Genomic DNA, 26,862 nt, shown 5'->3' with positions numbered 1-26,862 from the left:
AATGCAAATAATGTTAGTTCAAGAACATAAAAATAAAACAATTCACACTTGAACATAAAAATAAAACAATCCACACAAAAGTACACAAGGTTATAACATGATTAAGTCAACCATATTTACATCCACGAATGAGATAGAATCATTTCACTATCATAAAGAATATTACAAATAATAGAAATTAAATGTGATTATTGGGCCTCAAAACATTCCATATTTTCCCATTCTGTGTATCTAAACTTGGAACAACGAGCCCTCTCACTCTATCGAGTGTTTCCTATTTTTCCTCATATCTCTATAGTACAAAGTGTCATTCTCATGCAATTAAATTCTTCTAGTGATATACCGTGGCCACTTCAAAAGCCTTTCATAAGAAATGTTTTAGGTCTATGTCACTTTCATATATCGAATCTTCAATTTCATTTGTTAATTTTTTTTAATGTTTCTTATGGGGAAAACTTAAAATGCAATTTTAAGTGTAATTGCTAATGCTACAATACTAATGTTTCTCATTAAAACAAATATTGTCATTATTCCTCATTCATAGAAAAGTGTTAATTGAATGATACCAATCGGATGTAAATTATAAAAGGTATAATCCTATTACATTCATGACATGTAAATTTAGGTCTAGCATAGTTTATAAGACTGAGTACACTAAAACGGAAATTCATTTCCTACCTTATCAATTCTTAGAGATGTTGTTTTCATTGTCATATCAATTAAAAAGAAGGATAATTTTGTCAATCAACTGCAACTATGGAAATGTTAAAAGCATGTTTAAAATTTCAATTTTTCAATTTTGTTTACTTTTTAATTGCAATTGGTTGATAAAAAATTATTCTCTTTGTAATTAATAATTATTATGGGATACTTTTTTTTGCCTATTGAATACAAATTTATATATTAAGAATATTTGTTTGTACAAAATAAAAATATTAACAAATATTTTTTTAGACGTAGGATTTGAGTTAATACTTTTTTTATGCGATGTAGATCGAAGACTAATTTACCTTGAATATATAAAATCATTGAATTTCTTTATCAATAGTTATAACTATCTATTAAAAAATGTCATCTTAATTTTTCTTATTTAAAAAAGTAAATACCCAAAACAGGATAAAACATTTTTTAAGATAGCTGAATTTAATTTAATTTAATTTTATTTTATTTTTTATCCTTTCTTCAAGGATGAAACTTGAGTGAGTTAAAATGATAAGGAGCATGAATTTTGACATATACTTTACTTTTGGTGAAATGCAGGAGGTTATTATTTCTTGGAATGCTCTGTTTCATCTGGGTCTGACCTTATCATGCCTATTCTTCATCCTTGAGACGATGATTACTGGCTCATACATGAGAGCTCAAACTGTACTTTGGATTTGACCCTTTCTCTTTGAGAAAAAAAAAGAAAGAAAAACTAAAAAGAAAAAAGAAAAGAGAAAGATGAGGGGACGTTTGGGGACCCACAAGACTAGCAGCCGCTGGCAGCTCATAGTCAGAGATGACGCTCCTGCCTTATCTTCAACAGTTCATCACTGCATCCTTTCGTCTATCCTCCATACCCTCGTGCCTGGATCTTCCCTCACCTTAACCTCTTTCCTTGAATTTTTCACCCACTGATCCAAATACAGCTAGTTGTTGCCTATTCCACTCAAAACCCAGTTCATCGGCAGCACCTGAGCTCCCTCACCATCTTCATTGAACCAGAGTCGTTTTTATCTCCCAAAAGGTAAAGAACATGTGTGAGTTTCTCTTGGATTTGTCTCCTCCGGCCATTTGATTTCATCGTGCCTCTCCTTAATTTGGATCTCCCCTCACCTTAACCTCTTTCCTTGAATTTTTCACCCACTGATCCAACTACAGCTAGTTGTTTGCTTATTCCACTCAAAACCTAGTTCATCGGCAGCCACCTGAGCCCCCTCACCATCTTCCACTGAACCAGAGCTGTTTATCTCCCAAAAGGTAAAGAATATGTGTGAGTTTCTCTTCGATTTGTCACCTCCTGCCACTTGATTTCATACACAGGATGCAATGAAAATTTATCAAAGAGGCCTTATATGTGTGTGTTTTTTTTCTTATAATGTTTGCAGATGAAGCTTTTCAGCTGCTCCTCCCCCCAGCTTGTCCATAATGAAGAGGCCAGGAGCTAGTAGCCGTGAGCATCCGAAGACCCTTCCCTTTTTTTCCCCCAACTCTTTCGTAACTTTGGTAAAAGCACTCCAAAATGGCTTCGACCAGCACCCATAGAGCCTCTTCTACTTCTTCTAATCCTCGTAGTTATGATGTGTTCTTGAGTTTTAGAGGGGATGACACTCGTAAGAATTTCACTGATCATCTCTATACCAGTTTGGTTACACGTGGAATTCATACGTTTAGAGATGATGAAGAGCTTGAGAAAGGAGGAGATATTGCGGCTGATCTCTCAAGAGCTATAGAAGAATCAAGGATTTTCATTATTATTTTCTCAAAGAATTATGCCTACTCCAGATGGTGTTTGAATGAACTTCTAAAGATCATTGACTGTGTGACCCAAAAAGAATCAATGGTTGTACCAATTTTCTATCATGTGCCTCCATCAGATGTACGAAATCAATCGGGAAGCTTTGATTATGCATTCACCTTCCATGAAAAAGATGCAGATCAAAAGAAGAAGGAGATGGTAGAAAAGTGGAGGACTGCCTTGACGAAAGCAGCCAATATATCTGGATGGCACGTGGAAAACCAGTAACTATGCAGCCCTTCACTTTTATTTTAGAATTTATTTATTTTTTGTGAGATAACAAGCATTTTGCCTCTTCATATATAAGATTTTGATCTTAGTAAAATTACTTAAATTTTACCATTTTTTTAAATATAAGTTTACTTTCTTTTTCTGTAGGAGGTATCTCGGATTTGATATTACTTTGTGACATTATTGAAACTTTTTTAATAAAAAGATATTATAGACCTTTTGGATTGAAAATGTTAATAATAAGATTATCCAAAATTTTCAATGAAATATTTTAGCGGTTTGTATTTTTAACTTAAAATTGTGTTTATTATTTTTCTTGCTCAAATTATTTTTCTATAAATTCTTTTTTTGACCAAATTTAATGATTATTTTGGTTGTTTTCAATTTTCATTTGATTATATACTATTTTGACAAACTTGACTTAACCTTGATTTGCTTTTAATAAATTACTATTTAAAGTGATACATCATGTTTATATTTGGATATATATGTTTGTTTTAATTTTATAATTATGTTTAGACATGTTGATTAATAATAATTTCAAATATTAAAATTGAGAAATTTTATGGACATGATATAACAATTTGATATTGGACAATAAACACAGAATATAATATGGAAAAACCACCTAACGACCTATTGGATATAAAAACTCTCGATGGTTTCTTGATTGTTAAATAATCTACTAATTTTAAGAAATTGATACACAATTTTACCTTATTGAATGCACCTATTCTCTATGGTCTTGTACCACTAGCTAACAACTACCCTCTTTTTTCATGTTCCTAACACACTACTTTCTCATGCTCCTTAGTAGATCCCTCAAAGCCCTTATCGAAGTTTCCTTATGCAAGTCTCTAATCTTTGCTATAACTGAATATTTCTTTGAAGAAAAATCTTGAAAAACTTGAAAGATGAAGGTAAGCTCTAAGAATGGTTATATTTTCTAAGGTTACTCAACTTTCACAAAATAATCCTTTTTATACTTGAAGAAAACCAAGGGCTAGTTTTGGAAAACAATTAAGCTTTTAAGTTCACAAAATTGTCACTAAAAATGTAAAGTCAAATCAAAATTGTGAAAAATTTACAACCAACATTTGAATACCTAAAGGGAGCATTTTAAATTTGGATTTGAATCCTAGGGGGATGTTTGAACACCCAATTGAATGTTTGAACGCTCCATTTAAGGTGTTTGAACATTTCCTACAAAATTTGAATTCTAACTTAGTTTTCTTGCATTTTCTCCACAACACATGCCTAGAATTTATATTGTACTAATTCCATAAACTTTAATAACCTCAAATGCATTCGAATAACATTGCTGCTAAAATAATTCAAAGTTATCTCTGAATTAGTTAAAAGTCGAATTGGCATGTATAAGTCAAAAGGAAAATTTATCAAAAAGACTTATAAATATATTAGAATAACATTTTTATTTATTTATTTATTTGTGAATAAAATACTTAGTGACTTTGGAATAGTTTTCATGATCTAAGTAATGCATTTTCATCACCTTACAAGGGAGCAACAAATTTGTCTTGTTGAGGTTACTTAGCCCCTAAACTCCAAATTATTTGAAAAGGAACAAATCTGTATAATATAATTATATATATATAGCAGAAATTTATATTATACAGAAATTTAAAAGAAAAGTATTATTTTTATTGCAGAAATTTATGATAAAAACTAATATGCTAGCTTAAGAACCTAAAACACAATGAATGGGCTCATATGATTTGAGAGTTTGTTTTCGGTAGTTATCAAAATAGAGTGACACTAGCACTTTTTTTATATCATCATGCTTGTTAAGAGATTCTATGCTAGGACATTTCCACCAATAATTTTTTTCTTTTTCTTCTTTGTATATTTCTTTGAAAATGGACTCATAAACACTGATGGAACATCATATCTGTTATTTGTTATTGATCCATTAATAGGACTTAGATAGCATTCCTCTTTAATCTGAAAATTGAATAGACCTAAGTTTGATTTAAATCTAATTCAAGTTTATTGCCATTTAAAAAAAAAAGGACAAAAAAGGGTTTGTCTTTATCATATTCTAAGTTTTTCTTATGACAATTTTTCTAATTTCTGGTAAATTTACTAATAATTCACATTGCATAAATTGGGATACTTTGATTTATTTTAAAGTCAAAATTTGAAAATCATTTTAAAAATGAATTTGGTTTTTTTTTGTGTGGGAATTGGGTTAAATTGCATAAAAAAGGTTAAAGGTCAAAAAAGGAAAAGAGAAAATAAACTTTTTCCATAAAAGTTTATTAAAAAAAAAATCACTTCTTCCTTTAAAAATAAAATTATATGTCTTAAAAATTTTATAAACTCTAAAAATATCTTAAGTCTTAAACAAATAAGGCTCTAGTCCAACTCCAATCACTAATTATACCTAAATATAATTGATTCACTATCAAACCCATTTGAATAATTATATTTTCATATTATATCATTCTAGAATAATTAAGATATTTTGTCATTAATCATTCATCAACATTATATCAAATAAGATCTAGTAATAGGGCTCCTTCCATCAAAATTTTAAAATAGTTTTATTAGCTATATTTACTTTTTTTTTTTTTTTTTAACTCTATTCTTTCCATAATGAAAGTTTATTCATTCATTTTTCTTTGCGAGGAATGCTAGTTTTCTATAATTAAGATTAATATTGTTAGTGAACGTAACTATCTAATTTTGGAATAACGAGTTTTATTATACATTATAATTGACAGGTATGAGTCAGAGGTTATTGGACAAATCATTGAGAAAATCCTTCAAAAATTGGGACCTACACATTTATATGTTGGCAAGAACATTGTTGGAATGGATTATCATTTGGAACAACTCAAAGCATTAATAAATATTGAGTTGAATGATGTTTGTATAATTGGAATTTATGGAATTGGTGGAATTGGCAAGACTACCATTGCCAAAGCAATTTACAATGAAATTTCATGTAAATTTGAGGGTAGTAGCTTTCTTGCAGATGTTCGAGAGCAGTCCAAAGATAATGCTGGTCTGCTTAGATTACAAAATCAACTTCTTGATGATACCTTAGCAGGAACATATAAAAAAAAAAGTAGTAGCATTTATGGAGCAACCCATGAGATAAGGGACAAGCTTCGGTTGAAAAGAGTTCTTGTTATTCTTGATGATGTGGATGGGCGAAGGCAATTAGACTACTTAGCTGGAGAATGTGAATGGTTTGGTTCAGGAAGTAGAATTATCATAACAACTAGGCATAAAGATTTGGTAGCTATAGACGGAGCAAATAAATCATATGAGCCTAGAAAGTTAAATGATGAAGAAGCCATCAAGCTTTTTAGTTTATATGCCTTTAAACAAAATGTTCCAAGAGAAAATTATAAAAATCTTTGTGAGAATGCAGTAAAGTATGCCCAAGGCCTTCCCCTAGCACTTGCAGTTTTGGGTTCTACCTTATCTAGCAAGAGAGGAATACGCGAATGGGAAAGTGAATTGCGTAAATTGGAAAAAGAACCTAACAGGGAAATTTATAATGTACTTAGAACAAGTTTTGATGGATTAAGTCGTGTAGAAGGGGAAATATTCCTTGACATTGCTTGTTTTTTTAAAGGAAAAGATAGAGATTTTGTTTCAAGAATATTGGATGATGCTGAAGGTGAAATAAGTAATCTTTGTGAAAGATGTCTTATAACCATTTTAGACAACAAGATATATATGCATGACTTAATACAACAAATGGGTTGGGAAGTTGTTCGCGAAAAGTGTCAAAACGAGCCCGGGGAACAGAGCAGGTTATGGGATCTTGATGATGTCTCTAGTGTATTAACTAGAAATGCGGTAAGAGCTACATGCTTGAATTATATTATGTCACCTTTTTTTTTTTTTCTTTTTTCTAAGAAACTATTATATAATTTTGGTAAAGTTTGATACACTTTATTATTTGCTTATTCTTAGCTCTTATTTTTTAGGGGACAAAGGCAATTGAAGGATTATTCATGGATATGTCTGCACAACAAGAAATTCAATTTACAACTGAAACCTTCACAAAGATGAATAAACTTAGATTGCTCAAAATTCATCAAGATGCTAAATATGATCATATTAAGGAAATTGATGGAGATGTGCATTTTCCTCAAGTGGCCCTTCCTGAAGACTTGAAATTGCCTTCTTTTGAGTTAAGGTATCTCCATTGGGATGGATATTCTTTAAAATACTTGCCACCAAATTTTCATCCGAAGAATCTTGTTGAGCTCAACTTGCGGTGTAGCAACATAAAACAACTTTGGGAAGGAAATAAGGTATTATTAATTATTTAATATCATGCTTTTTCTTTGGATTAACTTTAAAGTTGATAGACATTTATTTATTAAATTCATATTCTTTTCTTACAGGTTCTTAAAAAGTTAAAGGTCATCAATCTTAATCATTCACAACGTCTCATGGAGTTCCCAAGCTTCTCAATGATGCCAAATTTGGAGATACTAACCCTTGAAGGTTGTACATTTACTTAAGATTTATTAATCAATTATAAGACTAGCTACTTATTAACTAGCTTTTTTTCCTCCTTGAATTGGGTAGGGTGCATAAGCCTTAAGCGTCTTCCAATGGACATTGATAGGTTGCAACACCTTCAGACTCTCTCTTGCCATGATTGTTCAAAACTAGAGTATTTCCCAGAGATCAAGTACACAATGAAAAATCTCAAAAAGCTTGATTTATATGGAACAGCAATAGAGAAGCTACCATCATCATCAATTGAACATTTGGAAGGGCTTGAATATTTGAATTTAGCACATTGCAAAAATCTTGTGATTCTTCCTGAGAACATTTGTAGTTTGAGATTTCTTAAGTTTCTAAATGTCAATGCATGTTCAAAACTCCACAGGTTGATGGAGAGCCTAGAGAGCCTGCAATGCTTAGAGGAGCTTTATTTAGGTTGGCTTAATTGTGAATTGCCTACTTTGTCAGGTTTATCCTCCTTGAGAGTATTACATCTAAATGGCTCTTGTATAACTCCAAGAGTAATCCGCAGCCATGAGTTCTTGTCCTTATTGGAGGAACTCAGTCTCAGTGATTGCGAAGTAATGGAAGGGGCCCTGGATCATATTTTTCATCTATCATCGTTGAAAGAATTAGATCTAAGTAACTGCTATCTAATGAAAGAAGGAATCCCCGATGATATTTATCGTCTATCATCATTGCAAGCATTAGATCTCAGTGGAACTAATATCCATAAAATGCCTGCTAGCATCCACCATCTTTCTAAGCTGAAATTCCTATGGTTGGGTCACTGCAAGCAGCTTCAAGGAAGTCTAAAGCTTCCATCGAGTGTACGATTTTTAGATGGCCATGATAGCTTCAAATCATTGTCATGGCAGAGGTGGCTATGGGGTTTCCTATTCAATTGCTTTAAATCAGAAATTCAGGTATGATTTTCATTGCACAACAACCCTTTTATATAGGCACGGGATTTACATGCTACATTTTTTTTTGTGCAGGATGTTGAGTGTAGGGGTGGTTGGCATGACATACAATTTGGTCAATCTGGCTTTTTTGGCAAGGGAATTAGTATTGTAATTCCTAGAATGCCACATTGGATAAGTTATCAGAATGTAGGAAATGAGATAAAAATTGAACTTCCTATGGACTGGTACGAGGACAATGACTTTTTGGGATTTGCTTTATGTGCCGTTTATGTTCCACTTGAGAACACACTTGGGGATGTACCTACAATGTCTTATAGATTAAGTTGTCATTTGAGTTTGTGTGGTGATCAATTTAGGGATTCTCTCTCCTTTTATTCTGTCTGTGAATGCTATTGTAGAGGTGAATCAAGCAATCAAGTGTGGATGACCTGCTATCCTCAGATTGCCATTCAGGAGAAGCATCGCTCCAATAAGTGGAGGCAGTTCGCAGCTTCATTTGTTGGCTATGTCACTGGATCCTTTAAAGTCATAAAGTGTGGGGTCACACTTATATATGAACAGAAGAGTAAGCTTCTTGGATCAGTTGAGAATGTATCTGTTACTTGCTCAGAGTGTCAAACGAATGGGGAGCATGAAGAGAAGCTATGTTTAGGGGAAACTGCTATCAATGAACTACTCAATATTGAGTGCCTCTCCGGAATTCAAAACTTATGTTTGCGGAACTGCAAAAGGCTTGAGAGTCTTCCAAGTGACATTTATAAGTTGAAATCCCTTACAACTTTTTCTTGCTCTGGCTGTTCAAAACTGCAAAGCTTTCCAGAAATTACAGAAGATATGAAAATTTTAAGAGAGCTTCGTTTAGATGGAACTTCTTTAAAAGAACTACCATCATCAATTCAACATCTACAAGGGCTTAAATATTTGGATCTAGAGAATTGCAAAAACCTTCTGAATATTCCAGACAACATTTGTAACTTAAGATCTCTTGAAACTCTCATTGTCTCTGGTTGTTCAAAACTCAACAAACTACCCAAAAACTTGGGGAGCCTTACACAGCTACGGTTGCTTTGTGCTGCACGTTTAGATTCAATGAGTTGTCAATTGCCTTCTTTCTCAGACCTACGCTTCTTAAAAATATTAAATCTAGATCGGTCAAATTTAGTGCATGGAGCAATTCGGAGTGATATTTCCATCTTATACTCATTGGAAGAAGTAGATCTAAGCTACTGCAATCTAGCTGAAGGAGGAATCCCCAGTGAAATTTGCTACCTATCATCACTGCAAGCATTATATCTGAAAGGGAACCATTTTAGTAGCATACCTTCTGGGATCGGTCAGCTTTCTAAGCTGAAAATCCTTGACTTGAGCCACTGTGAGATGCTTCAACAAATTCCAGAGCTTCCATCAAGTTTGCGAGTTTTGGATGCCCATGGATGCATTCGGCTGGAAAGTTTATCTAGTCCACAGAGTCTACTTTTGTCTTCTCTATTCAAATGCTTCAAATCAGAAATTCAGGTATGATTTTAATTTTACTTGAACATCTTTTATGTGAGCAAAAGAGTTACATGGTAATTTTGTGCAGGAGTTGGAATGCAGGATGGTTTTGTCTAGCCTCCTTCTGCAAGGATTTTTCTATCATGGAGTCAATATTGTAATTTCTGAAAGTAGTGGAATCCTGGAGGGGACATGGCATCAGGGATCTCAAGTAACAATGGAGCTTCCCTGGAATTGGTATGAAAATAACAACTTCTTGGGATTTGCTTTATGCTCTGCTTATTCTTCACTTGATAATGAATCCGAGGATGGAGATGGGGATGGATATCCTTGTACTTTCAAATGTTGTTTGACTTTCTGGGCTAGTGAATCTGGATGGCAGTGTGAGCTCCCATTAAAATCCAGATGTACATGCTACAATGATGGTGGTGTATCAGATCAAGTATGGGTGATGTATTATCCCAAGGGTGCTTTTAGAATGAATCCTGTCTCAGTTAAACATGGGTCCTTGAGTGCTTCATTTCATGGTTATATTCATGGTAGAGCAGTCAAGGTGAAAAAATGTGCAGTGCAATTTCTATTCAGCCAAGGATCATCGGTACAAGATGCTCATGTTATCAAGGGATGCAGTGATTACACACAAGGGATCATCGGTACAAGACCATAAAAGATTAAGAACAGTCTAACACTAGTCTCAAGCTTTATACCCAGATGGCTATTGCACACACAAAGCTCTGTTTATGGCTTTCTTTGTCATCATTCAGCGGTACGTCACCTTCATTTCTCCTTTAAGATCATATACTAGAGGATTAAATTGAGTAGATTACATTCTTTTTACTTTTTCATCATACTAACAAGTTCAGTGTAGGATACTGAATTTGTAGATTACACAAGCCTTCAATTTGTTAATCTGGGTGGAATATTCAGACGGACGAAAGGTGCAAAAGTTGGTCATTGAATCAAAGACGCAACATTGAATCGATCAAGCCATTAAATCTTCAAGGCAAGTGAATTTGTCTACACAAGAATTTCCAACTCGAAGTACTGTCTTGCCAATAGTAGTTGACGCTCTATTTAATTTGTTGTTTCACTATATTTTCTTAGTCTCTTGAGGTAGATAAATGCCTTGAAGAAAGATTAAGAAAGATCAAAACTTTGGAGGGAGAAGATATGTCCAATTAAGAGATTTGCTTTAGATGTGTTGATAGGTAGGTAAATATGTTCTTTCATTTTACTTTATATTCCATTGATAACTTTATAACATGCTCCTTATGCTGCATTTATAAGATTAAAATCTTGTATTTCATGGTCTATCTCTAGGTAAGCTCTTCCTAGACAACTGCAATATGTCAATCTTTGACTGAGATCCTCTAGAGAAAATGTCATGGAGGCATACCTTGACTGGGTTTTCAAAGACTAGGAGGGCAGTCTACTTGGCCTATGAGGCTCAAATTGTAAGTGCAACAAGAGGGATGGGTCATTGGGTCAAAATTCTTAAAGCTCCCAATGAAGACACCTTAGTAGGAGTAAGGTTATGACTTTGTGATGAGCAATGTTACTTCGTAAATGTTGAAAACTCAAATTGAAATATGTTTTTGGTAACTATATCTCTGCATTCTCTTAGACTCTGCATTATATTGTTGGCATTAACTACTATGAAATCAGTTCAATTAATCCTACTATTAGCTTTTGTCTTATGACATTTTCTTATATGTTCATTGAATGAATTTTGTTATTTCTAAAGCTTTGCTAGTCAAATACCCACCAGAATTTTGTTACACTATTTTGAAATTAAGTTTTTAATTGAATAAAATTATTATTTCATCATGATGATGGAGGAAAAAACGTAATTAGTTTCTATGCTTCATTAGAGCCTAAATAAATCATGTCAGGAACTATCGATTACATGGTTGAAGGTTCTATTAAAAAGCTCTAAGTTGTACTTTACCTTCAAATATTGCTTTTACTATTTTGAAAGCTCTCTTCCAAGGCTTAAAAATGAAACCAGAATAAATTATTATTTTTTTGGTATGCAAATACTTGTTATTTATAAATTCAATCAAATATTTTTCAAATACTTTTAGCTAATTTAACTTTTCAAATATTTTTAAAAATGTCTAAAAATTTATGTACTCATGTTATTTTTCAATAAGTTTTCTAAAATGTCCTTTTATGTAGGTGTCAGAAACTCTCAAGTGGACTACTCCATGTTAAAATCTTCTCCAATAATTCACAGCAGGGTGGAAATTTTTCCTTCTTGTGAGAGTTAGATTGGCAGATTCCAATCTATGGCTGGGGAAAAAGTTGCATCAAATTTTTCCTTGAAAAATTACATTACCTGTTACTAAAACTAAAAAAGGAACAAAATAGTGATTTTAGTGAATGACCATATGTCTGAAATAATGATCTTGAATCTTCAATGACTAGTATAATGCAAGGAAGTGTGTAGAGTTAGACTGCTTTTAACATCCATTATGATGGCTGTATCATGAAAAGGTGGCAGCACTCAGAGAAATTGGCCTTTTCTGCAGTTCCTTGTTTCCTTTCCAGTGCCTCCTTAACGTTGGCTTTCTCCTCCAACAGGCCTTGCTCCCTCAACATGGCTGCATCTTCACTTCTCAATTCCTCTACCTTCCTGGCCAACTCCTCTTCCTTCTTTGTTTAATTATGCTCCTTTTCTTCAGTCACTGCAATCTCATCCCTCCCAGAAACAGGTGCTGAGACCGCTTCAGTACCAGGTTTCATGGGCTTTTTAGTTTTTGCTCTCTGATTCTTTTGGCTGTCCACCTTCACCACCAATTTATCATCTGCCCTCTCAGCTTCAGCAGGTACCATTTATTTTACTTGTTCCACGTTCGAGACTGTTGGCACAGAGCTATACTTGGTTGGAGCAAAAAGTGATCTGTCAGTTCTTTCATTTAGAGAATTGGAATTGGGTAGCAAAGGCAGCACCTTGCCAGGGCTCAGAGAGCGTCCATCCAAAATCCTCAATCTGCTCCTTGTGTTGCATCAGATGTTTTCTTTCTGGAACTCATCAATATTGTTGTTCCATAGCTCCCAGGAAGCTGAGAAATGGTTTCATGAAGTTGATTCAGAACAAACTCTAAAGTCCGATCCCAAGTCAAAAGGCCAATTTCCTCCACTGTTTGATTCAAAGATTGCTCTTCACACATCCTGTGATAACAAAAAAGCATAGTAAATACTACACTTTCGGTTCATCAATGGTAAAATACATGACATATGGGATCCCAAAAATTTGTAAGGCTTTAATGATAATCTAACCTTGACAGATTCTAGTAGTTTCTGATCATCATGGAATAATTCAAACTCCATGAACACTTCTAACAATTTATCCCCATGAACAACATGGGGGTTCGATAAAGGATGAAAAAGGAGTAAAAAATCTCTAACTTGTTAAATATTAAGCATCCAGCGATGGAAGCAGAAGGCTCAGAGATGGCTGGTTGCTAGAGAAGGTCTGTGAAAGAAAATTCAGTCATTAAGGCACAGAGCTTAGTTGTTGAAAGAAGACTTCAGCGCACAAACTGAAAGGACATTACCTTGTGAGGAATAAGATGCCGGGAAACATTCTCATTCTGCAATTGTTCAGGGGTCTGCAAGAAACTGGAGTTTCGTGGTTACTCACCACTCCATCTGGAAATCATATCCAATCAAGAATTATGTAATGCAATGTAGGAACACCAGAAATGTGAACAGAAGATTATCAGAAATATCCATTTCTTGGGGTCAGGTACCTTTCAGGTACACATGTTGCTGACTTTTCACAACACCAATAAGTCACAATGAATAACTTTGGAAGATGAGTTTCAACTTTGGAAGATGAATGCAAGCTTACACTGAATTCCATATTCCTCCAAGATGACAAGCAATTGAAGGTGTAAACCAAATGGAAAGTAGGAATTGATTGATTTTACTAAAGGAAAAAGGATGATAATTTTCAATATGCTTTTCACATGAATAATGTGAAAATGAAGAGCCACCCAAAGAAAGAATCAATGCACTTTCAGAGTTTTAATTCCATATTCGACTATTAACGATATTGCCATTTTCTCGATCACAAGAATACCAACCTAATAAGCTAAATCCATTCGGATTTAGGTAGGATCTAGCTCATATTGAAATAGCATACATGCTCATGCAAATTGTCCCACATATGATACATATCAAGAGATGGCCTACCCATGAAACATGTAGACCATCCTTCCACTCACAAGTATTGGACTCCGTAATGGTCAGTGAATTTACAAATTGGACTTGTTTCCAAACTAGTGCAGAGATAACTTCATCTTTGAAACAGCATAACTATGCAACACATGCACAAGATCAATAAAAACAATAGATAAAACCAAGAAAATGCACAAGAACAGAGTATGATAGGGGGATGAGGTATATGAAAATCCTCAAATAACTTGAAATTTCTACAAGGATTCAATGTAACCAATTTTTGCTTTAGATGTATTTTAGATAGTAAAAGCCAAGTTATGTACCGGGGTTACAAAATTGCATGTACAGAACAATTAAAATTTTGCAGTCCCAAACCAGTTTCAAGGGTACAAATTATATTAGATTAACCTATTTTTCTCAATATACTAGACGATCAAGTTACCTGATGAATTATTAGTTGGTAAAAGCTGTGCTGACAATTTGTTCTTGGATCATCAAAATCAATTGCACCAGCCTCAAATGGAAGTAGCTAGCACACCATAGACTCCCCGTCCATTACTCTCCATGCCAACCTAAATCCGAAACAATTTGCATGTTGAGAAGACACATCTAAGATTATAATGCAAGCAAGAGGCCATGGTACACACTTATTGCATACAAGGGCTGGGCAAACTTCTCTAGGCTTAGCAGTATGGTAAGATGGCCTGAAGACATATTACAAGTCTCAACATTATTAAAAAAAATAGTAAACTAAGATCATTAGAACACATAATTACAGGTAGTTTAGAAACGGCGTAAAATATATTACCAGTATTCACTCTTGTGGCGCACAAACGTGATATAATTGAATATATATATATATATATATATATATATATATATATATATATATATATATTGTGGACAAGATCTATCTGCAAGAGAGAGAATATATTGTAAGATTAGTACTGCAAGCCATCATATGCTTTGCTGCTGTCGCAGGCCTGCCAAAAAGTACAAAATCATACTTCATGACCAGAGTACAGTAAGACATTATTCACTTTCACACTTCATGACCAGAGTACAGTAAGACATTATTCACTCTGAAAGTTCTTGAACTTTTTGATGGACCAAAAAAAGAAAAAAAAAACCAATTTATTCTATAAATTATTCACAAATCCAGAACATTGCGAATAAGTCCAAAGTTATTAACAAAATCCTATAATTATTCCAAAGAGCTCTAGGGTGAGACACATCCCTCAACATGCATCACCCGTCTTACTCTAAAATTCATTCTCATACACTTTAATGATTACTTATAGTTCCAATCCAAATCCCAAGTTAGAAATTGTTTGATGCTAAGTGATTTCAAAATTCCAAAACAACAACCATATACATTCTTGAAGAATGAATACTGATGTTATAGCACTAACCCTAGGGCAGCTGAGATCCATTCCCTTAGTACAAGCCTTCAGCATAGTTTCAACTGTACTGAAAGTCATTGAAAGCACCATAGCTGCAATTATCACAACACATACCAACTAGGATGTAAAACCCAAAAAAGAAAAAAGAAAAAAAAAATAATGGGTGCAAAGAAATAATAAAATTTAATGATATGATTAAAGGGTTATGATTTATCTAAAGTAGTTTCAGGGCTCACCCTTGTGATAATTCTAGCAACATCAACAGGATCAACATTTGCAAGGCTACAAGCAAATGTAGATAAAAGTGTAGGTTATGATAAGGAAAATGGGGGTAATAGTATTAAGAGATATAAGTAACAGCTGACTTACAAAGGCAGTTGACGTACTTTTGCAAGCATCTAGATCCCCAAATTGGCAAGATTAAACTAAGAATATTAGGTACAAGTTAATACTGAACAATCTCAGACATTTGAAATGGAAAACAATAAACAAATTCCCCTTTTGAAAGGACAGAATTAAACTACTTTATAAGGCTGCTAACTAATTAATTATGAATCTAATCCTATTTGTAGAGCAATATTAACAAAAAAAAAAAAAAGAGCGTATAGCTAATAAGTTGCTACCAATGCCAAAAGAAATTACATCCATCAATGCTTTTCTAGTTGGCCTCCAACCTACCAAAATTTAATTATTACTGTTTCCATAGGTCAAAATTTAATCACCAAGTGATATTTATGGATTACATATCTGAATTAGATTTGTAAGCAACAACTTTGATTACCAAGGAACCATTACAAACAGTCTCAAAAAATACTCCAATCTTGTCTAGAACCTTGTAGACATTTGGGACCATATTCTTTCCATCTCTCAATATAATAACATCCTTTGGAGCATGGAGAGCGACATGAAATGCTGGCCTGTTCTCCGTACTGTTTATTTGTACATACTACCCAAATTATAATACAAAAGACCAAATAATCAATGAATCAGAACATTTTAAATTTCTTAACAATGTTTTTATTACTTTAATAGATACGTAACAAGTTATCATGTAGATCAAGATTAGAGGACAATATCAAATAAAGAAACTGACCCCTAATGGTTGAAGTAACAAGCCAAAGCTTGCATTTATGATAGAACTTAAGAAGACGTAAAAAGAGACAAGACGATTATAATTTCTTCTTTACATAAAAGGGTGTCTAATTGAAAAGGATGAGTGTCTAAATAAGTGAATTTTATTGTTTATTATTCAAAGAAAAAACCATTTAATGTTAATTTTCATTTTCAATGTAAACTGAATAATATAGAGGTACCATGGGAGAGACAAACCTTGTGATTCATGAATTCTAAGTAATCTAGCATTATTTCTTGAATTCTATTTTTTTTTCCGTGAAAGTCATTAATCCATATAAGCTTAAGGAATGGACTTAGAAGAATGCAAGAATCCTAAGAAGTAGAGTTTATAATAGAAATTAGAAGAATGATATGGTCAATGGCCATCTACAACCAACCAATTTTGTTAGAATTCTTAAACTCGAGCTCCTAGGAGGATTGAATGTCCACATAGGGGATAAAACATTCCAAACAAACAGGCATTTTATAGCAGTTTCTAATAAACAGTTCACAAAACTCTCCCTCTTGATCAAAAGTCTTATTAGTTTTCCATGAATTCTCAGTAACCACAAAAAGCACTAGCAAATAACTTCAATTCCCCAAATAGGTAAATACATACGTCCCATTTCTTGTTAATTAAATTTAAAAAAAAAATTATTTACATTCTATTTTTTCCCACACTTGTCCGGCAACAAATAAAGCACAAGCAAATAATTCCAATCCCCCAATATATACCCATTTCTTTTTCCTCTATTTAATTTTAAAATACTTTATTTTCCATGCTTTTCCGACGGTTTCCTGGAAACCAAACTGAGTGAAACCAAATAACTCCAATGCCCCAAAATACCCAAATCTAATTTCTCATTGATTAAATTGAAAATTATTTCATTCTCCATCCTCCTTCCACTCTTTCTCAGCAACCAAATGGGGCACAAGCAAATAACGCCAATATCTTAAAATACACGCATTCCATTTCCTGCTAAGAAACTCTGGTTCCATAAATCACCACCATAAAAAAATGAACAAGCCACCCAAAACATCCCCAAACATCAAGTCATAAATCAATAACATTACAAACTTCCAGAAAAAAGAAACCCTAGAAATGATTCAAAAAGTAGGTACAGAGATTGAAATGCTCAAATGTAATTGAATTTCATATGGAAATATGAGGTTGAAGAAAATGCAGAAAAATCTAGGTGAATTAGCAGTAAAGAGAACATTAGTGATGCAAGTGTGGTTAAGCCTAATACTTGGGACCAGTCTTGGGTCCTCTGAATCTTTTATGGTGTGACTCCTCTCCTAGGCTCTGTTATGTGGGATTCCTTTTATTGTGAGCTTTACTATTAGTATATTCTTTTACTGATCCATGCCCACCAAAATCCCCATGAAAAGTACTGCCTTGTGCCATTGTTGGACGCTTCTGTTCAAAATCTTTTGTGTATATAAGACGGATCCCGCACTCTTCCACTCTTCCGAAACCGGCAAATGAAGCCGTAAAGTGTGTCCATTGACTAGAGCGATACGACTCCTTAATAGCTTCCTTAAAAGCTACCTTGGGATAAAATATCAACCACACTGTATCTGATACACCATCATTAACACTGCGAGATTCAAATGAGAAAACATCCACCTTCGCTGATTGATTATTTCCTCGGACACTCAAAATACAAAAGAACACCAATCGTTCAATTTCAGATGTAAAGGCAAATCGATTATTGGGTTCATCCTCAGATGTATGAGCTGATTCATACTGAGATTCATTGGGAGATGCAACATAAACACAGCGTAAAGCAAATCCCAACAAGTCATTATTTTCATACCAATTTGGAGGGAGCTCTATTGTTACTTGATAACTTCCCATATTCTGATACTCTACCCACTCTAGAATTCCGCTACTTCTAGGAATAACAATACTAATTCCATGGCATATGAAAAAAGAACCACCAAGAGAAATCCAGTTTTCCTGCACAAAAGCACCATGTAAATCCAATGGGTACAAAGAAAAAGGAATGTGCCATGAGAATCATACCGGAATTAGTTCTGATTTGAAGCAATTGATCAGAGAACGAATCGGCGGAACTGAGGGCCTTGATGAAATACCATCCGACCAGTGTGCGTCCAAAAATTGTACACTTGATGGAAGCTCTGGAATTTGTAGAAGGTTCTTGCAGTGACTCAACTTAAGGCCTTTTAGATTGGAAAGTTGACTGATGCCAGCAGGAAGGCTACTAAAATGGTTCCTATCCAGAGATAATTTTTCCAATGATGATAGCTGCCAAATATGGTTGAGGATCTCTCCTTCCATTAGATTGCAGTTACTTAGGGATAAACTTAGCAGGGAAGATAGGTTCCTAATATCATGGGGGATTCCGACTTCCATTAGATTACATTTACTAAGAGATAATTCTACCAATGAAGATTGATGGGAAATGTAACTAAGGATTCCCCATTTCAATGGATGGAGGTTCCTTAAAGATAATACTTGCAATAAGGATAGGCGGAAACTATCACTGAGGATTTCTCTTTCCATAAGAGAGGAGTTTCTTACAGATAATTCTACCAGTGATGACAGGGGGGAAATATGATCGAGGATCTCTTCTTCTCTTTGACCGCACTGTGGATTTAGTGTTTTTAATGAGGAGAAGTGGCCATTACTCCAGATTACTCCTGACTTTAGAACATGACAAGTTACATGTAAAGATCTTAAGGAGCATAAATCACCTCCTAGGTCCAACATTAATATTCCCTCGAGTTTTTGACAATTGTTCACATTGAGAGTTTGAAGAGAGCTCAAATTGCAAATGCTCACAAGACTCTCAAGGTCTTCACAACCTGACAAATCCAAGTTTTCAAGGGCCTGTAGATGTCCAATTGATGATGGAAGCTCTTTTATAGCTGCTTCACTCAAATAAAGGCCTTTCAGATTTTTCATATCATCCTTGATTTCTGGAAAGCTCTTTAGATTTGAACACCCTTTCAATAAGAGAGTTTGAAGACATTCCAACTTATGAAGGTTCCTTGGAAGACTCTTGAGTCTTATGCACCCTATTATATTCAAGAAAATAGTTAGTTAATGACTAATAATAACATTAAGCATGGGTGAAACACGTAAGTAACCTTGTACAACCTTCTAGAATTAGAATCTCCAAATTTGGTGCACTTGAGATGCTTGAAATACCAACCAAATGCTTGGAATAACTGAGATTAATGACCTTTAACTTTCTAGCAGTCTGTTACAGAAGAAAAACTATTTCAATAAATAAACTTCAAAAAAAATTAAAATTAGTCTAGAGAAAAAATATAACTAAATAATAGCAATACTGTGTTTCCTTTCCAAAGATGTTTTATTTTGCTGAACCGGAGGTTGAGTTCAACAAGATTGTCTGCATGAAAATTTGATGGCAAACATTCTAAAGGGTAGCGATCCCAATGAAAGTATACTAAACCATGACAAGGCAATTCAAAGTCTTGGGAAAGTTGCACCATATTGTATTTGACTATGAGCAATCTAAGTCGATTTATCTTTCTGAAAGATTTAATAGTAAGTTGTACAAGAAGTTGTAGAGATTTTTTCCAATCCCTATTTAGAAATATCCCCTCAATGTTTTTTGTCCCCTGAAAATAAGCATTGAGAATAAGCAGTATAAGATACATAGGGATTCACTAAAAGATAAGGTACTCAAACTATAATAATAATAAAAATAAATCTTGTAGAATCTTTTATATGTCTTTAGATCTCAAGTATACTCATGCATTTTTCTCTTACCATATTTTATGTAAATACACTTTCAATATCCTTTAATTCCAACAATCTACTCCATTTTCCAGGATGTTCTGGATAATTTTGGCGAACAATTGCCCAACCCATTTCTTGTAACAAGTCATGCATCCTTGTAGTGTTGTCTTTCATAGAAATAAGACACCTCTCATGAAGAACTCTTAGTCCAATCTTGGGATGGAATTTGCAACCTTCTAGTATTCTTGTAACAAATTTTTCATCTTGACCTTTGAAGAAGCATGCGATATCAAGGAACAATTTCTTGCATTTATAATCTAGTCCATCATAACTTACCAGGAGTACCTTTTGAATATCGTCAAGAGGGTTTGTTTTTAGTTTATGCAATGTGCTTTCCCATTCATCCACATCCCTTTTATAAAGAAAAGAACCCAAAACTACAAGTGCCAATGGAAGGCCTTTAGCATAATCCAATATATGATTAGAGAGGTTCACATAATTGTCTTGTGGATGGTGTTGCCGAAAGGCATTCCAACAAAAGAGTTCCTTAGCTTTCTTGTGTGCTAATCCCTTAGCCTCATATGATGAATACGACTCATGTACATCTAGGCAACGTTTATTTCTCGTAGTCACAATGATTATGCTTCCTCGATGAAAACATTCAGAATTAGGAGCTAAGAATTTTAATTGTCTTGGACAATCTACATCATCAAGAACAATAAGAACCTTTTCAAAGCAACACTTATTCTTTATCTTTTCGATTCCTTCACCAATAGCACTTAACTTCGGATCTTTCTCCATTAGGATATCACAAAGAAGGTTTTTTTTTTGTAATTAAAGCAAACCATCATCATCTTTAGATTTCTCTCTCACATTTTCAAGAAAGTTGTGACGTTTAAATTGAACTAACATATCATTGTAAACAACCTTGGCGATGGTAGTTTTACCAATCCCATAAATCCCAACCATGCTCACTTCATTTGATTGGGCATCTATCAATGACTTCACTTCTTTCAAATTTTCATCCATTCCAACCATGTTCTCACCAACATGTACCAACTTAGGAATTAATCTTCTAATCTCACCAATGATATCTTCAATAAACTCTGCCTCAAATCTGTCCATTGTAAAGTACAATAAAACACGCAGTGAGTTAGAATCAATTGCCAAAGAAAACAAAGATGAAGTAAATGGAAATTATAGAATGGTGTTTAGTTTCATTCAATGCAACTAAATTAAGGTCAAATAGAATGTAAATTAAAAATGTGTTGAGTTGCATGTTTGAATTAAATTTCATTGTGTTATGTCAAGTATATGTGCAATAAAATAATGTAAATATCTCAATTGCTTCTAAAGGGCCAAATTGAAGTTGACCTTTCTAAAGTATCCTTACCCTTTATGATAAGAGATTTTATTATAGAGACAAATAATAGTTTGGCTAGAAATCTATCAATTTGCCACCTAAGTTCCTTAACCTATCAATGCTTTTATTATTTACAACATGACTTATGACCATTCTCTATGCTTATAAGACTTTCAACTATTTATTTTGTAAACAAGTAAATTCTCCATTTTAGTTCTATTTATATTTAGGTTACTAATAATTGCTACATAAGTTTCATATTGTGATGAAATCCCCACTTTTTTCCCAAATATAAATTACAATGACGAGGAAAGTTACACATGTTTGTTTATTGGTCAAAAGCCTAGCAACAATTACACTCATGGAAAAAAATTTTAAAATGACACTTCAAAGAAAAATGCTTGTCTAGATATTGTTTTTGAAAATAGATTTTTTTTCTTTGGAATATAAAATAGTTTTATAACTTAAATATATATTTAATTTTGGATTTAATATACTTTACCCCCTCAACCTATTTCGTGTTTTGTACATTACCCTTTTAGGTTTAAAATCGAACATATTGCACCCTAAACTTCTTAAATTGCAGCACTTTGCCTTTTTCGTTGGATAGTGTTAGTTTAAGTGGATGGAAATGTCACGTGTTGAGCATGTGACTGACTAATGAAGGGTAGATTTGTAAATTCTTAAACCTAAAAAGTCGCTCTCCCTCTCTCAATCTTGGTCTTCATTTTAGTTGTAACATATTACACCCCTAACCTCGTTTGGCTAATGAGAAAATTAAAAATAAAACGAATCAAAGTTCCTAAATTGTAATATTCATCGACCTCACTATAACTAGTTAACATCATTGAGTAGAGATTTCAATTTCCTTCTAGAAACCAAATCAAAGAAAACCCATAACAACCCAAAATTCCAATCTCCCCTCTTTTTCCCCACTTTCTCAGCAACCAAACAACAAGAACATGTAAAGTCAAACCACCCAAATCCCACCTTTCATCGAGCATTGCACACACAAAAACAATTTCACCCAAATGGGTACCCTTCAAAATCAATGCAGAAAAAAATAAAAATAAAAAGTCATTCCAATAATCACATCAGAAAATGTCCATCTACAAACCCCCAAAATTCAAAACTCAAAGCTCCCTTAGCTCCTTCTTCAGAGGTGGAAGATCTACAATGCCTAAGAAAACAATGTATGATTAGGGTTTGAAGATTGGAGTAGGAAAGAGAAGAAGATAGTAAGGAGGAGAAGATAGTAAGAAGACGAAGACAAAATGCTAAAACTGTTGACCACTTATAAGAGGGGGGGAATGCTGAAAATTGCACTCCAAATAGAGTTAGGATTTGATGAAAATGAAAATGAAGACAGAGAGAGGGTTAGGGTTTGATGAAAACGAAGATGAAGACAGAGAGAAGGAGAGTTGTTAGGGGATTTTTTTGGTTTGAGAATTTATAAATCTACCCTTCATTAGTTAGTCACATGCACAACATGTGAGATTTTTGTCCACTTAAACTAACATTGTCCAACAAAAAAGGCAGAATGCTGCAATTTAAGAAATTTGGGGTGTAATGTGTTTGATTTTAAACCTAAAGGGGGCAATGTACAAAACACGGGATAGGTTGAGGGGGTAAAGTGTATTAAACCCTTTAATTTTTTTTTTTACTATAAATTATTTTCAAAAATTGGTTTGGTAAACAAGTTCATTTCTAAGAGCATATTTGAGATTTTTTTTAGGTATTTCCTTATAGAGTATTGTGATAAAGAATTGAAAATATAGATAATACTAGTATTGTTATATTGTACATAAATTTATCGTACCTTTATAGTTAATAAGTTGAGAAAGGTGTTTTCCATATTTGAATTTTCAAATAAAAATTTATTCATTATTTTCAACATTGGGTTGGGGAAAACTATTTTTTGAACATTAGTTTCAAAAATATTGTCAAACAAGCTCAAATGTTACTTACTTTTATTTGTAATTGAGGCATAGAGGAATGTAGAACATAAAAGAGAAAAAGAGGAAAAAAAAAAAACAATTTCAATTACAATATATTAATCCCATGAGTACACAATGTAGAATAGCAAGGGAATAAGTTTAGCATTAGATGATTCAACGTGAAAGACTAGGTCTTAAGAAGAGATTAATTATCCTAACATCATGGGATAGTTAGAATAAAACGAGATACAAACATTAGATTAAAAGGTAAATAAATTTGGTAATCAACTTGCAAATATAGAGGAAGAAACAATATTAAGGAAAGAAAAAATGTAAACTCATGTAGTGCATAGAAAATATGAGAATTATTTTAATAACTAAGTTTTAGAAAAATTTAGGGTGGTATTACAATTGTTTAAATAATCATTCTAGATTATCTCCAAATTTACAAAGCATATTAATAAGCAATTTTAACAATTTATTTGATAGAATACCTTTTTTCTAATTGATAGAAATTATGGCTAAAATGGATTGATTAGAAAGGAAGAATATTTTGGAATCTAAAAGATTTTTTAACAATTCAAAACTTGGCATTTGACACAATTATTTTATTTTATTATATTTTTTATTGTTATTACTATAGATTTTCTAATATCATTTCAATTATAAACTAAATATATATTTTTTTCCAATGTTTTTAGAACTGGATTTGTTATTGAACCGGAAAAGTTACCGGTTCATGGTTCACTAGTCGGACTGGTGGTCGAACCGGTGATGTCATAAATATATAATTTATATTTTATTAAAATTAAAAATAATTTTAAGAAATTTATATAATATTAAAATTATAGCATTTCACTTTTTTTGTATTTGATATGTCTATTAAATGATAAACATAAATATAAATGTATTAGTATATCAAATTTTATTAAATAAAATATGTATAATATTTACATATGAGAAGAAAATTATAACATTTTATTTTATCTACATATCTATACATTTTATTATTTTAAAATTTTAAAGATATTATATTAATTAATTTATTTTCATATTTATTGTTAATAATTATTATAAAAATAAACATGAATATAAATATTTATATTTGTTTAAATGTTTTATATTATAAAAATTTACAAATAGTATTAATATAAAATATTGTTACCTATACCTATCAAAGAAGTTGTACAACATAATGGTTGGCATCTTTCTTTTGTAAACATCCAAGTTCAAATCCTCACAATGCAAATAACCTACACCTGAAGGAATGGACAAGTTGTTCAATGGGCTGCCTATGGGCTGGCTGGTGGATGGGAAGATCATAGGCCCAATGCAGCAGACAAAGCCCAAGAGTGTTTTGGTCAACCCACATATTGAGCGGTTCTATGAAAACCGGTTCAATGCCAGTCCAAAATTTTTAAATCACTGATTTTTTCCTTTGTATTTTAATTTTAATTTTTTTTTCTTTCATATTTTTTAATAATAAATTAAACATGAGAAAATCATTTTTTTTTTTATAACTCTTTCTTATTACTTCGAAGTAATCAAACATATTAATGGCTACTACTTAAAAATGGATTTTGATTGATATATGTAATCATAGATATTTCATTTATTAACAAGAATGAAAATAAACTGACAGAAAATTGGAAATAGAAAAAGCGATGTAGGGATTTACCCATCCTGCAGAGGAAATCCACTCAAATTACCGACTTTCCATAAGGCAGTCCTCCACTTCTCTATCTTCTTCTTCTTCTCCTCGTCTGCATTGCTCTCGTGATTGTTAAATGCTTCTCCATAAATCCCAGTCTGTTTCCTTACTTCAGACGGCTCTACATGATAGAAGATAGGAAAAACTTTTCGTCCCTTTTCTTCCTGGCACTCCAGCAAACACCACTTGGAATGAGCATAGGTTTTCGAGAAGACAAGAATGGCTATCCTTGATTCTTCAATAGCTTTTAAGAGTTCGGGTGCAATCTCTCCTCCCTTTCGAAGTTCTTTATCGTCTCTAAAGGTTTTAATGATGCCACGATCCAAAGCCGAGTAGAGATGAGAAGTAAAGCTGTCGCGGGTATCTTCGCCTCTGAAACTCAAGAACACATCGTACCTCCATTTAGAATTAGAAGAAGAAGAAGAAGAAGAAGAAGAAGAAGAAGAAGAGGGTCTCATAGAATTGCTAGTGGAATCCATGGTTGGATTGTAACAAAATTACAAGAACAGAATTTGGAAGAAGAAGAAAGAGGGTCTTTGATGCCGAGACGATGGTGGTGAGGATGTCCGATGTCCCGTTCTTCTCTCTCATTTATCTTTGATTAGCTGTAACCCTTTAGCAGTGAGCGACTGTGGGGTTTCACAAAAGTCAAAACCAATTTTTAATCAAATGCTAATTTAATTTATTTATTATTCTACATAAATTATTGTTGGGTGAAAAATAATCTTATTTGGTGAATTGAATATAATGTCAAAATATTGACATAATTGTCTGTTAATTATCAAAAAATTATCTTCATTAATTAATTCTAAAAAATTATCAAATTATTTGCTATCAAGAGATGCAAACGAATATATTTTATTATATATACTCATGAAAGGGGGCACGACTTTTAAGGCAACGAAGTTAAAATCTCCATTGTCTTTTACTCGTCATAACATGGTAGAATGGATGCTGTTATTTATTTTTAATTATTTTCTTTTCATTCAATAAGTGAACTGGGACTGGTTTGGTGAGTTAAGAGTCAATGTTGTTCTTGTCTTTATTTAAATTCAAATTATGTTTGATAGTTTGATACTGATTTTATAAAATGGTTTTTGATATTGATTTTAGAAAATGTTTTTAATATTTTTATATTTTAAAAATTTTTGTTTTTCAAATATTAAAAACATTGAAAATACTTTCAAGTGTCACTCTCAAACACACTTTACTATTTACCATTCAAGTCTACATTTTTTTTTAAAAAAATCCTTCCAAAGTTGTGATCTCACTCCCTTTGTTAATGTTTGATGATTCCAAATTCTTTTTTATTCGATTCGAAAAGCTCACGATGCAATATATGTAGTAAAGTTAAAATTATGAGATTTTTTGATAAATTTATGGGGGTAGTGAAGGGATTGGGTCGATAGACCTCATCCCATAGTTGTTCTCAACTCTTGCATATATATATATATAATGTATAGTTTTAGGGTTACAATGATTATACTTTTGTTGTAGTCGCTTTCAACTCTCTCACTTTGTACCAATTTTTGACATAATGAATCTTCTTCTCGTCTTTTCATGATTTTTCTCATCTAGAGTTTTCCATAAATATCTATGTGTTCTTATTCTATTTTTCTTATTATTTATTCTCATTATTTCGTAACACCCTCTTTGGTATTGTTCATCAATCTATAACGTCAGTGATGGATTGGCAATTTAGTTATAGTCTTTTCTCTTTTTCACCTTTTGCACATAAAGCACCCAAAAGGCCCACGAAAGATTAG

At 32.9% G+C, this 26,862-nt stretch overlaps 2 protein-coding genes and 1 long non-coding RNA gene across 8 annotated transcripts; 1 reads left to right on the top strand and 2 right to left on the bottom strand.

Moving 5' to 3' along the window:
• Window positions 1-1,436: 1,436 nt before the first annotated feature.
• Window positions 1,437-11,345, top strand: LOC100255078 (disease resistance protein RUN1). Of its 6 annotated transcripts, none has more exons than XM_059734740.1 (11): window positions 1,437-1,729; window positions 1,864-1,962; window positions 2,091-2,724; window positions 5,476-6,565; window positions 6,697-7,026; window positions 7,120-7,222; window positions 7,307-8,154; window positions 8,227-9,669; window positions 9,737-10,414; window positions 10,517-10,856; window positions 10,969-11,345. In XM_059734740.1, exons 3-9 carry the CDS (start codon window positions 2,225-2,227, stop codon window positions 10,313-10,315), a joined length of 4,893 nt encoding a protein of 1,630 aa, XP_059590723.1. In that variant the 5' UTR covers window positions 1,437-1,729; window positions 1,864-1,962; window positions 2,091-2,224; the 3' UTR covers window positions 10,316-10,414; window positions 10,517-10,856; window positions 10,969-11,345. The 6 variants fall into 6 exon arrangements, with proteins under 6 accessions (XP_059590723.1, XP_059590722.1, XP_019071980.1 ...); XM_059734739.1 differs by having other exon boundaries at window positions 1,437-1,962; window positions 10,517-10,651; window positions 10,753-10,856; XM_019216435.2 differs by having other exon boundaries at window positions 1,437-1,962; window positions 7,697-8,154.
• An 844-nt stretch (window positions 11,346-12,189) lies between these two features.
• Window positions 12,190-14,375, bottom strand: LOC109121657 (uncharacterized). Its single transcript, XR_002028870.2, has 3 exons — window positions 14,276-14,375; window positions 12,931-13,302; window positions 12,190-12,822 (listed from the first exon to the last, which is right to left on the bottom strand). It is a non-coding gene; the product is annotated as an uncharacterized LOC109121657 (long non-coding RNA).
• Window positions 14,376-19,933: 5,558 nt separating this feature from the next.
• Window positions 19,934-25,656, bottom strand: LOC132253163 (disease resistance protein RUN1-like). Its single transcript, XM_059734582.1, has 2 exons — window positions 25,064-25,656; window positions 19,934-19,964 (listed from the first exon to the last, which is right to left on the bottom strand). The coding sequence occupies exons 1-2, from the start codon at window positions 25,573-25,575 to the stop codon at window positions 19,934-19,936; spliced, it is 543 nt and encodes a 180-aa protein (XP_059590565.1). The 5' UTR covers window positions 25,576-25,656.
• Between the last annotated feature and the right edge of the window lie 1,206 nt (window positions 25,657-26,862).

The sequence above is a fragment of the Vitis vinifera genome, chromosome 18, assembly GCF_030704535.1.
Source record: "Vitis vinifera cultivar Pinot Noir 40024 chromosome 18, ASM3070453v1".
NCBI lineage: Eukaryota > Viridiplantae > Streptophyta > Magnoliopsida > Vitales > Vitaceae > Vitis > Vitis vinifera.
This window is presented reverse-complemented; position numbering and strand designations above follow the sequence as displayed.